The 12,205-nt window shown below is 35.2% G+C and overlaps 1 protein-coding gene across 1 annotated transcript; it reads left to right on the top strand.

Moving 5' to 3' along the window:
- Nucleotides 1-10,186: 10,186 nt before the first annotated feature.
- LOC149528379 (serine/threonine-protein kinase PEPKR2-like) lies at nucleotides 10,187-11,872 on the top strand. The gene is made up of 3 exons (XM_089810272.1): nucleotides 10,187-10,910; nucleotides 11,125-11,421; nucleotides 11,511-11,872. The coding sequence occupies exons 1-3, from the start codon at nucleotides 10,187-10,189 to the stop codon at nucleotides 11,870-11,872; spliced, it is 1,383 nt and encodes a 460-aa protein (XP_089666398.1).
- The last annotated feature ends 333 nt before the right edge of the window (nucleotides 11,873-12,205 follow it).

Genomic DNA, 12,205 nt, shown 5'->3' with positions numbered 1-12,205 from the left:
AGAGCATTGGACAGATTTCTCGCTTACCTCATAAGCCCAATCAATATATTGGGTATCAGAACAAATAACTTACACCAAGAAGAAATATTGCTCAATAAAATTTAAAGCTTCTACCTCACCTTTCAATCTATGCAAGAGGATCATGATGTCAACAATCTCAGGTTTGAGATTAGTTCCATACAAAGTTTTAGGAACCTTACTCTTGGTGCTCTATGGCTTTTGGAACAATGATTGCATGATCTCCTTTCTCCAATTCATCTTCTTCATGAAGAACTTACAAATGGCACCTCCAAATGTTAAATCTAAGAATTCCTCTTGCTTAGGAACTCGGAGGCAATTTACCACCATTTTCCTATCAATAGAAAACAATACTGTGTTATCCAACAATACAATCTGCCTGGTATCTAGATTATAATAGTTTATACATTCATAAATTGGTTTAGGAGCTTGGACTACAACTGGAAAGCTAGCTGCCTCAACTAGCTTGCATCCTCAAAGCTTCTCAGTAATGGGATGGATTGGCTCTGATCTCACTCTCCTCTAAAAATCTTGCATGTCAAAGAAGCGAAGAGAAGTGTCCATGAAATTCTGCAGTGAAGACTTAATTCCAATCAACCCTTCGAAACCTATGAATTTAGTTGTCATTCTATTTGAGAATGAATTTCAAAATCTAAAAAAGAAAAGGATAAAAAATACACAAATATTATCTTTTCGAAAAAAGTTGTGCAAACTAACAAAATAACTGTTCAAGAAAGAGTGTTAATTCTGCACTATTCATGTCTCCATTTATGTAGGAGATTCAATCCATCCATTAATTTTTAGAATCCATGCCACAGAAATGAATTGAAGGAGAGGTTTGTTGAAGTAGTAAATGTGTGGTTTTAATAGACATCTTAGTGTTTTTTCACCTTTTCGTTGGCTCAATGATAATTTTATATCCTTTCACACTTATTTTCATGTTTCCCATTAAGTTTAGAAAGTCACAATTAGAATATTTCGTAAGAGAAAACCCACTGAGTCAAATTTTTCTTTAGTAACTTTTTGCCACCATAGTTAAGATACTCCTATTGTCATCTTTGGAAGTTTTGCACACATTTCATAGGTCCAATCTACTTCTAACTTGAATTTTCTTTAAAATTCGAGAAATTGTCCTCATGGATTGAAAACTCGTTGAGGAGAAGACAATTCCATTTCTCCGCCCAGGCTTCCATCTTACTTCACCTTTTGTTTATGGTTACCTTTGGGTTCAGGAAAGTCTAAAGTGAGTGTGAAAATCCATTAGGGGCCCACACTTTTTTACTTTCCTTTGGAATTGCCTTTCGTGAAAAATCAACTTCATGGGTAGAAAACCCGTCAAGGAGAAGTTGATTTTGAGTTTTCCACCTAGAATGACTATTGGAGCCATGATGAATCTTGGATACTCCCCGAGGTAGATAATCATTAAGGGAAAGGGAAATGATCATAAAGTACTTCACTATGGCCTTATTTTGACCCGTATGCATCATGTAAAATTCTTTGTGGAAATTCGTCTTCATGGGTTGAAAAACTGTCGAGGAGAAGACAAAATTTGGATTTTTGCAAGCTTCTGTTCTCATTGAATAAACAACCTATCATAAGTAGAATAACTTTGAAAAATGATATTTGCATGAGCAATGTGAATTTCCATCAGATTAGGTGCTAAGCTACCCACAAAATCCCAACTTCGAAAAGGAGAACCACCCAACTGTGAAATGTAAGGAAGGGGAGAATGGAAAATCTAATGAAAACTCATTCCACCTAGGGGGCTTAGATCTAGACTTGAACACCACAAATTTCCACTATACGAATCGGATAGAAGAAGAAAAGTGGGTGCAACAAGAGGATATGTATGTGAAGAACCAATTTGAGTACTATGTTTTGAATCCAAGAAGATGTTCTTCTAGCTATTGGGAACATCTTTTCAAACCTGGGGTGTCTAATGCAGGAGCATCCTTGTTTGGCTAGAAATCCTACATGTTGGTATGGTTTGACCTTGGAATGAAGTGTGAATCAATTGATACTGAGTTGGTTTGGTTGTTGTGTTAACCGAGTGACTTGGTTAATGAAGATGTTCAATGATGTTTGGGGAACTCAGAAAATACTAGGAGCTCAGTTTGCATTGGGATCTCGACAGTAGTGTTGGCTGAATAGCTTGATCGATGATGGGGCTCAGTTGCTTCTGAAGACTCAACACATGCTTGTGCTCAGTTAGTGAATGAACTCAATTATATCTAGTAGAATGCTAGCACTCAGCATGGTTTTCTCTAACACTCAATTTGGTCTTGGTTCCTATGGTTCCCGATCAGTGAGCCAACTTTTGGCATTTAATTTATGTATGGGTATTCAATTTGTGTTGCAGTTGACTTTTGGTTTGCATGGACATTTAATGTAAGGGTTTATTTTAATTTGTAATGGCTAGGTTGACATGTGGCTTAGTTGGATATAAGTAGGGGTGCTTTGTGGAGTCTTAAGAAATGAGATTGTAGATCATCTAGCTTGGAGAAGAGGATGAAGTGTAGGAGAGAACATTAAAGGGCTAGTAGCCAGGAGATTGCTTGGTGGACTTGCAAGCACGATTTGAGATTTCCTTGAGGTTTTCTACCAGAGTGTAGATTTGGACAAGCTGGGATTAGTGTGGAGTTAGATCTTGAGGGATCTAGCAGAATTGTTTTGTAATTTTTGTTGTATTTGGCCCTAACCCAAAAGGCCTTACAGTCGAACATATTGCCTATAACAAGTTGTTTTATGAATAGAGAGTTGCATTGGGTATCGGATCTTGCATTTGTTTATCTTTTTGTTGTGTGTCTATTGTGTGGTTATTTACAAGGGTCTAGATTACCTCTAGCATGGGTACCCTTGGATTTTGGCTGCATCATGTAACATGCAAACGACCTCCAAGTGTGGGACTTGCACTATGAGGCCAAAACTCTGAAGAAGGTCAGATTCCTTACTATCAGGGTGCACCTAAACTACAACTTTGAGGGAAAAGGAAGAAGGAATGCAGAAATTAAAAATGCAGAAAGGGAAAGGGGGGTTATGCACCAAGATAGAACTATGGTTGCAACTCTTCCTATGACTGAACAAAATATTAATGAAAACCCAAAATACATAGATCTCAATTCTATTCTATTTCCTAAGAATTCACATGCAAGTTTGGAATTGATTAAATGTTGAAAGGAAGGATATTTTCACAATACAATAATTTTCAATGGATTAAACACAACATATAACTCTAAGAAGTAGGAAAGAAACATTCAAAACAAGGCAAAATACATGCACAAATCATGATTGGCAAGAAGAGGTAAAAGTAGGAATTTCATTAATGGAAGGCAAAAGGAATACAATTGCAAACCATAATGCTACTGCAAAAATACAATAGAGAAGAACCCAAAAAACATATTTACAACTACATTTTAAAGAGTTCAAGCATAACTTTGATTTGACTATGGAATTGAAACCCCAACCAAGGTGAAGTTTAGTTGTAGAGGAAGCAATAACTAAAGAGTTAGAGTGAAATCTAATTATGAAGTGCAATCTATTGCTTGAAGTGGCAAGAAAGAACAAAGCAAATGCACTCAGTCGTAAAAGAGATCAAATCACCAAAGATTTGATCATTACATGCATTAAAGAAGTACAAAGGGCATTAGCGTCATGCTAACAAGGCCCAAGAAGTTGCTTTGTAATAAAGAACAAGCCTTAGTAGCATGTCATGGCCATAAGAAGTTGATTTGTGCTACTGGTAGAAAAAACTATGGGGAGGGATAATACAACGTGTTATCTGCCCACAAAATGCAAGCTTGATTGCATGGTGGGGGGGGGGGGGGGGGGGAGGGATTTGATTTCCTCGAAAATAAATATTGGTCGTCAATGAAGATCTTCCTTTCAAAATAGATGGCTTGGATGCTACAAGAATCTCTCTAACAAGAGATTAAGTCACCACCATCGATGCAAATTTCCCCTCGAGATGAACAACCCAGATGCAACTAGGAAACTCCTCCCAATGAAGGATTAAGTCACAGTTGTCAATCAAGATCCTTCCTTCGAAATGGACAGCTAAGATGTTGTGGGAAATCTCCAAGATGTGCTAGATTCAATGATTGTGGCATCACAAGTGGCCAAGGTAGAGATGTGAAAACATGAGAGTCGTTAAATTTAGAAATCTCAGCAAAGAAGGAAGCGAATAACATGAAAGGTGGGACTTCCACCACATAGCGCAATTCTAGGCTATGGAAGCTCGCAAAAACATTGTAGTATGGAGAAACATTGGAATGGAGACATGTGGCACCATGATGTTGGACAACAAGCTGAGTCAACCACCTACGTAGACCCAAAAATATGACAAATATAATGCGGGAAGTGGGACTCTCTGCCATGTGGTGCAATTCTGATTTTGGAGCATTGAAGAAGCACTTCAGCATGAAGAAATGTCAGAATGAAGACGTGTGACAGCATCTTGTGTTCTCATGATGATGAGCAGATATCACACAACATGGGAGTCGTCAATGTATTTTGATGTTTGACAAAACTGACCAGAATCTTTTAATCTTTCGTTGAATCTTCGTTGTTGATTTTTGCGTGTGCATATTGGGTTGACTTAAATGTTGGAGATGGGACATGACCACCTGAAGACACATGACACATTTCATGTTCTGGAGCATCGAAGAAGCATTACAACATAAAGAAATGCCAGAATGAAGATGCGTGACAACATCTCATGTTTTTGTGAAACCCCACTGAGCCAAACACAAAGACATGACAACTGTTGATCTCATTTGCATGTGTATGAAACCCTGGACCTAGCCAATTGCTAACATGGAAGTATATGGACCAATCGCAAACAACAAAACCTTGTCACTAGCGGACCAACAGAAGCTAAAATGACACATGGGCGAATCAGCATCGACATAACTCTGCTAATCGTGGACCCACAAGAGCCAACTCAAAAAATCATGTTATCCCTTTGCAAGGAATCCAACCCAATAAAGATGTCTCAGATCAAATATCACTTCTAGGTTGAATGTGGGCGAAAATAGTCAACAATAACCCAAATTGTAAACACAACCCTGACCTCATCATGACCTAAACCATTATCCCAACCCTAATCAAAATAAAATTTGTAACTTTTAACCATAAAATAAACTATATTCCCAATCTTGACATTAACCCTAACCCTACTCAAAATCATAGCTCTTATCATAATACTAACCAATTTGTAACCCCTTACATAACCATAATTGTAACCCTAACCCCAACCCTAAATCTAAACCTTATTGTCAAGCCTAATCCCAACCCTAACTCTATCATAACCCAAACAATAAACTCTACTCCTAAATAAGATTGTAGCCAAAACTCTAAACCTAACTATGGCATTATGGTTACAAGAGAGTACTGTAATTGAATTAGGGTTAGAGATTAATACAACACTTATACAAACATGTCTTAAAATTTCAATTGTATTTTTTATATAAAATATTGTGGCACCAATGTTGGGACTTAATTCTTCTTCAATAAAAATAAATAAATAAACTGTTTAGAACTTAAAACTCAATTTCTTTTTAGAATAATTTGAAATGGAAAGTTAAAAAAAGTAGCTATTAGAAAGTGTTTTGTTGGAAACTGTGCATCTAAATTTTAGAAATAGCATTTAAAAATACTTATCTTAGAAATATAAACATGTAAAGTACAACTTAATGCTTATAATTGCTATACAACTTATTTCATTTTATATTTTTCAGTAATAATATTGTTAAAATTATCTTGTTATAAATTATAAAATTATTTATTTATATATTATATTAAAATATAAGAACTTTAAAAATAATAAAAATTAATGTTTTTATGTCGTTCTCAAAGAATAATTTATTTTCCCGCCTCACTAAATTATAAATAAAGAATCTTTCCAAACGTAACAGAAGTTCAAGAAAGCTTTCCCCGTGGTTTAAACAAATTTCTGCCTTGATTTCAGAGAGACAATTGCATGCGAATTTTCTCGCCGATTTCGTTAGAAGTATTGAATTTTCACTGGGCTAATAATTTCTGCCTTGATTTCGTTAGCTTCATTTGGTATTGTAATTGCAGAGAATTTTCAAATACAAGAGAAAGCGAGGGTTTTTCAAATTTGTGAAAGGTTGAAGTGTTTTGTTTTCTCTCGTAATTATCTCCATAGCAGATTGAAGCTGAAACACAGGTAAATCGCTTTCTTTCGTTTAATTTGATATTTATTTTGGTTTATGCGCTTTTTAAATAGTATTTTCCTTAATCTTTTGTATGAAAATTAAGGACAGAGAGCAAGAAATAGGGCTTGATTTGGGGATTTGATTTTTGGTTTTGAACCGTTTTTCAGATTAATTATATTATTATGATGGTTGGAAAGTTAGAAGTGGATTCTGTTCTTAAGAAAAATCTTTAATAATGTAGTTATGCAAGATGAAAATATGTTTGAATTTGATGTCATTAGAAAAGAGTATGAATTCTTAATCTCTTTAGATCAAGAGAGACGCTGTCCTGCGCGGATTCGAAATTTCATTCTAGCATAAAAAGAAACTATGTTTTGTTTAATCTTGGCTAATTTGTTGAAAAAAAGCAGCAATACCTCGCGAAGAATGATGGTAGCCATAGTTGCTACTATCACTGTCAACAATGTACTTGACATTTCCATAAACACAGATCCCCTGTTGTATATATATTTTGTCTAAAGAAATCCCTGAACTACAATTCACTGCCATTTTTACGTAGCAGTTGGTTATGCTTACAAAGTATTACCACGATTGGAATTTTTTTTTTCTTCCCAGCCTCAAAATGATGATAGTTACAAGCTACAGCAATGATACAATTTTGAGCTACACTATATTCACTTGCAGCTACGTGCTAATAGATAGTGACTGTTTGAATCTGGTATATAGCAGTAAAGATGCATTGATATTTTAGAGAACATCATGTACTTCCAGGGTGTGCTAAAATAAATCAGAACAGCCAATAAAGTTGAACATCAGATATGTGCTTGATCAAACTCCACACCAGTGAAAACTCTGTCGTAAACACAAGCATCCAAATCAATACAGATTTTCTTTAAAAAGGAAACTATGTTAATAAGGCTTGGTTTTACATAGTGATTAACTTACGTCTAGATTTAGTAAGGCATAATATGATATGCCCATACAATCCCAACTTACAATCCCACCTGCAAAATATATTGCTTCTTTTAACAATTGAGCTTTAGTATTAATGATCAAACCTAAAATGTTTCTTGATTGGACAAGAACAAGAAACTCAAATTGATCGGTATGAGCAATACAGATTGAATAGAAACGACGGTGATTAAGATACTGATCTAAACATAATAAATTTCAAATTAATTTATCATCAGCTCTCTATAATGTCATAATGGAGTATGTGCAAGCTGAGATCCAATATTCTCTGGCTTGAATTTTTCGATGAATGTGACAATATCTTTAAATCTACTACCTATGTATGTGTATGTCTGGAGTTGTTTACAATTGAGGGTTTCACAAACTGACTGCAGGGTTTAGCTTTGCCAGAAATCGTCCTGTTACAATGGTAATAGTGAATTTTGTCCTGTTACAATGGTAATCGTGAATTTTGCCCTCCCTGGGGCTATGATTTATCTGTGATGTTCTCCAACATGTGAACACCCTAAGCATAGGCTTCTGGCCTTAAATGATATATTTTCTATGCCTTCCAATGACCTCTGCATCCTTGAATATCTGCTTCTCTAAACCCTCGTGTCTGCACAGCATTACTTACCTCATGGCTTAGTTATGAAATCCAGATCAGTAATCGGTTTTTCCATCAGTACTAATAGTCTTAAAGGTCAGGGTATCCAAACTGAAATGACCCAGGGAAAACATCCAGTAGCTGTCTCCGTTAATTTCGCACATGGAACTTCTAAATCATTAGTCAGATTTTCCCAAAAAAATTCTGTGTACCTTGGTAGGTGAGTGAAGTGCCTTTTGGGTATTGGTAGGTCTCCTTGTAGGGATCATGGAGCACAGAGTGATTCAAAAGTGTCATTTCAAAAAATGCTCATGCAATATCCACGGCGTTCATGCAGCAATAGTAGCTCACTCAAATGCCAGTACTTGTGGCTAAATGTTCCAATAATTATGCACAAATTGACAAATCATCAACCAAAAAAGCTAAAAAATGAATGATTGACTACTAATAGATATATTTACAATCCATGAACTCTTTTAAAAGTACTAATTGAAAGTATCTATGATAAAAACCATGACCCGTCATCGACAGTAATTGGGTTTTTTTGTGCCTAGATGGAAAAAGTATTTTCATTTAATTTTGTCCACGTCTTTCTCACTGCATGATAGTGTTCATGGTGAGGGTAGGTTTCCGAAAAATTTGCAAAAACAATCATATGATTAAATATAAAATAGCTAATATTTTTATTTTATTTTATTTTTCTAAATAAACTTATAATAGTAAATAATACTATAACCTGAAAATTTATTTTTAAATTATTTAATCACATATAGTTCTTACCGTATCTAAATTAATTTATGATTATTCATACTTATTATATTTTATTAATCTTTGACCTATATCACACTTGAATTAAGTTTCCCTCCACTCAGCTGATAATAATAAACTAGATGTTCGCTCTCATACAGAATAGCAGCATTGGCAGGTATCACTGATATAAAATCCAAGTTAAAAAACTACAATGAAAACAACCAATGATTCTTAGTTTAACCCTTCCATCAGCCTTCACAAATTTCCTTTTAACCTTTTCCGACGAATCTTTTATCCTCATCTTGAGGGTAAGTGTGAGAGCTTCCAATGCCGGAAAAGGTTAATTAAAATATTGTGAGAGAAAAATTAATTAGAATTTGCTTTGTACTCATAAAAAATTTAAATTATTTTGGAAGGCAACTATTTCAGAAGCAGGAGGGCGTAAAATTGGTTAAAATTTTTTTTTTTAATCTCTTGAAAAAGATACCGAAGTTCAGCAATTTCTTTAATAATAACTATAAATGTCAATTAATATTACTAAGCATTAGAGAAAAAAGCAATGAATATGCACAGACCATTTGGAGTGAAATATGTGTACTCAACTATTAATTACTTTTAAGATCAAAGCAAATCACATATTCAACAAAATGTACCTTCATTTGTATCAAATTAAATTAACTACAGATGAGCAGAGATCTTGGGATTTTGCCAAAAACCAAAAAAGTCTTCCATATATTACAATGTAGAGATATGCAGAGCATTTCACTGCATACAATTCTAATAGTATGTTCCCTGATACGAACCCTATATTGATATGCATATTCTCTTTTACAATTGTAATCTCATTTATACTGACATTTTCTTTGTCCTCCTCTTTTTTGAAATGTGGCTGTCTTCTTTATATCTTGTTGCTTGAGCTTGCTGAACAAGTTTTTGTTCCTCTGGTACTCATTTTTCTCTTCTTGTTTTTCTCTTCAATTTTTTCCTGACCGTTGAGCCGGCCTCGGCGAACATCTGCCTGTGATGTCAACTGTTTTATGTTTTGATCAGTTTGGTTTGTCCCACTCGCTTCTAAATTCTTGTTAATGTGATTAAAGAGAGAGGATGTTTAGATCTGATAAAGCTGAAAAATATAACATAGTCTACTTTAAGGCCAGACGATTTGAAGGGGATGTTTTTGGGCGTATTAAAGCATGCCAGTGATATCCATACTAGGTTCGAATTAATACTCTATACTAGTGTTTTGATCAGAATGATTGAGATTATTGTATTCTTGTTTTCTAGAGTTTTTTTGGGTTCAGATTCTCCCCTGTTTAGCGAATTTTTAGTATTTCTGATCTCAATTTGTTGGTATAGACAAATTGGCCTGTGTGTTTGTAACATCGAAGAAGACTAAATTTAAGGTTAAAACATTTCTTATTGGTTATACCATTGCAATTTTCTGATCGTATTCGTACACAGATTGGATTAATACATCTTATTTTGAGAGGAATGATTCAGAAAATTGTGTATATAGTTTTGGATTAATTTAGCAGCTTGTCATTATGTTTGAATTTGTTGGTACCGATAAATTAGGTTGTGTTTTTGTAACATCCAAGATAATGGGAACAAATTTCTAAATAACTATCAAAGATTGAAACTCATCATTCTTTGTGACTTTTTGACAGGCAATTGTAAGGTAAGCATGACTCCTGTAAAGAGGAGGAGGACGAACAACACAGATCTACATAGGATTGAATCACAACAGGTGATCTGCTCATGTGATGATGGTGCATCAACCTCATCCTCCGCCTCTCCATTTTCACTTGAACAACTGAGCTTTTTTCATTATCATCCAGCACCAGTTGCAACTCTTTCTACTCCAAGAAGGGGGATCTGCTTGACTGATACAACTCCAAGAGGCATAAAGAGAAAATGTGGTTGCATAGAGGAAACCACACAAATCATCAGAGACCGCAAAATAGAATCTGACTATATCATGGGCCCTATTTTGGGCAGAGGGAAATACGGAGTGGTAACCTTGTGCAAGAATAGGTTCACAGGAGAAGACGTGGCATGTAAGACTCTGCCCAAAAGTTGTGCACAAAATGCACACAAGGAAGTGGAAATCATGCAACACTTATCTGGACACCTTAACATTGTAACACTCCATTCAGTGTACGAAGATGCAAATTTTTTGCATCTTGTAATGGAGATTTTCTCTAGGGGGCGATTGGTTGATTGCATGAAAAAAAGACGTTTTTCGGAGAGGGAAACTGCAGAGTTAATCAAACAGTTGGTTAGCGTCATTCAGCATTGTCATGAGATGGGAGTTATTCATAGGGATATAAAACCTGAGAATATTCTTTTCACCGATGATGGACAGTTGAAGCTATCTGATTTTGGCCTATCTCTGCATGTTTCAAATGGTATGGGATTCAAAATTTCATAAATTCCAGCTCTTTTTGTTTCAATTTCATAAATTCCAGCTCTTATCTTTTCATGAAATCCAAACTCTTTGAAATAATCATGTGTTTCCACAATTCATTGTCGTAATTTTTTTGTCTTCTGGATTCAGATTGTGTGTTCATTAATGTAAGTTAATTAGCAAGATTATTGACATCTTGTTTATTTTGAAAACAGGGCAAAGTTTATCAGGTTTGGTGGGCAGTCCAGCGTATGTTGCCCCTGAAGTTTTGGCGGGGAAATATACTGAAAAGGTGGATGTATGGGCTGCTGGAGTCCTCCTCCATGGACTCTTAATTGGTAGCTTACCGTTTTCTGGGGCTTCTGTAGAGGCAATTTTTGAGGAAATAAAAAATGTGTGGTTGGATTTCTACACTAAAAAGTGGAAGTCCATTTTTGAACCGGCCAAGGATTTGCTGTCAAGGATGCTGTCAAGGGATGTTGACGAGAGACTCTCTCCAGATGAAGTTTTGAGTATGTTTATTTATATAGGTTCACAGTTCATACTATAAATTTGAACAATTTGTTGTACAGTTTTCTTATACAATTGTCTCCTTTTACAGACCATCCATGGATTTTGTATTATACAAAATCTGATATGGAGCTCTTTACGGATTCAAAGTTGATGTCTCCATACAAGGCAGAGAGAAAGCTTGAAACAAATAATTCAAGCCCAGAAAAGAATTGCATATGCAGGAATCTACAGTCTTCACTTGTTGATGCAGTTGATCATGCTCTGTTATCGCTTTCAGAGAAAGATTTTGAAATGCAAGGAACAAATGTAGATCTTGTAGATGTTCTGTGTGCTGCAATTTCACAAATAAGAATATCTAAACATACAATGAACAGATTCAATGCGACTGCCTATCCTTGCTTTGGGCAGAACCCTATTCATTCAACATTGCCCCTGTATATAGCATGCTAATCATTGTGCTCAATTATACTGATATTCTTTGAGGTTAATTCTACAGCTGATTTTTCGAAGTGAAGACAGTTTGGTCACACTTTCAATGAATTTGATGACTGGAGATTTCATATTTTGTGGTGATACTAAGTGGAGGAGAATTAAGCTTATCATGACTGAGATATTGTCTCCTTTCATTTTATTGGGATACAATTGGATTAACATATAAATACCGTATTGTACTGCATCATACTGGTGTTAAGAGATAATAACAAATTGCACTATATTAAGAGATAATAAGAAATTGTACTATATTGTAACAAGTGCCATATAATGGCTTAGTACTTGCCTTAG

This window comes from Cupressus sempervirens, chromosome 11 (genome assembly GCF_028749045.1).
Source record: "Cupressus sempervirens isolate cs-2001-9-10 chromosome 11, ASM2874904v1, whole genome shotgun sequence".
NCBI classification, from domain to species: domain Eukaryota; kingdom Viridiplantae; phylum Streptophyta; class Pinopsida; order Cupressales; family Cupressaceae; genus Cupressus; species Cupressus sempervirens.
Note: the sequence above shows the minus strand (reverse complement) of the source record. Positions and strands in the feature narration are given on the sequence as shown.

Bases quoted from the DNA above. Each gene is read 5' to 3' on its own strand.
- LOC149528379 (XM_089810272.1), top strand. From the start codon at position 10,187: ATGACTCCTGTAAAGAGGAGGAGGACGAACAACACAGATCTACATAGG. The intron at 10,911-11,124 runs GTATGGGATTCA...TTTTGAAAACAG, and splicing joins ATCTCTGCATGTTTCAAATG to GGCAAAGTTTATCAGGTTTG. The intron at 11,422-11,510 runs GTATGTTTATTT...CTCCTTTTACAG, and splicing joins CTCTCCAGATGAAGTTTTGA to ACCATCCATGGATTTTGTAT.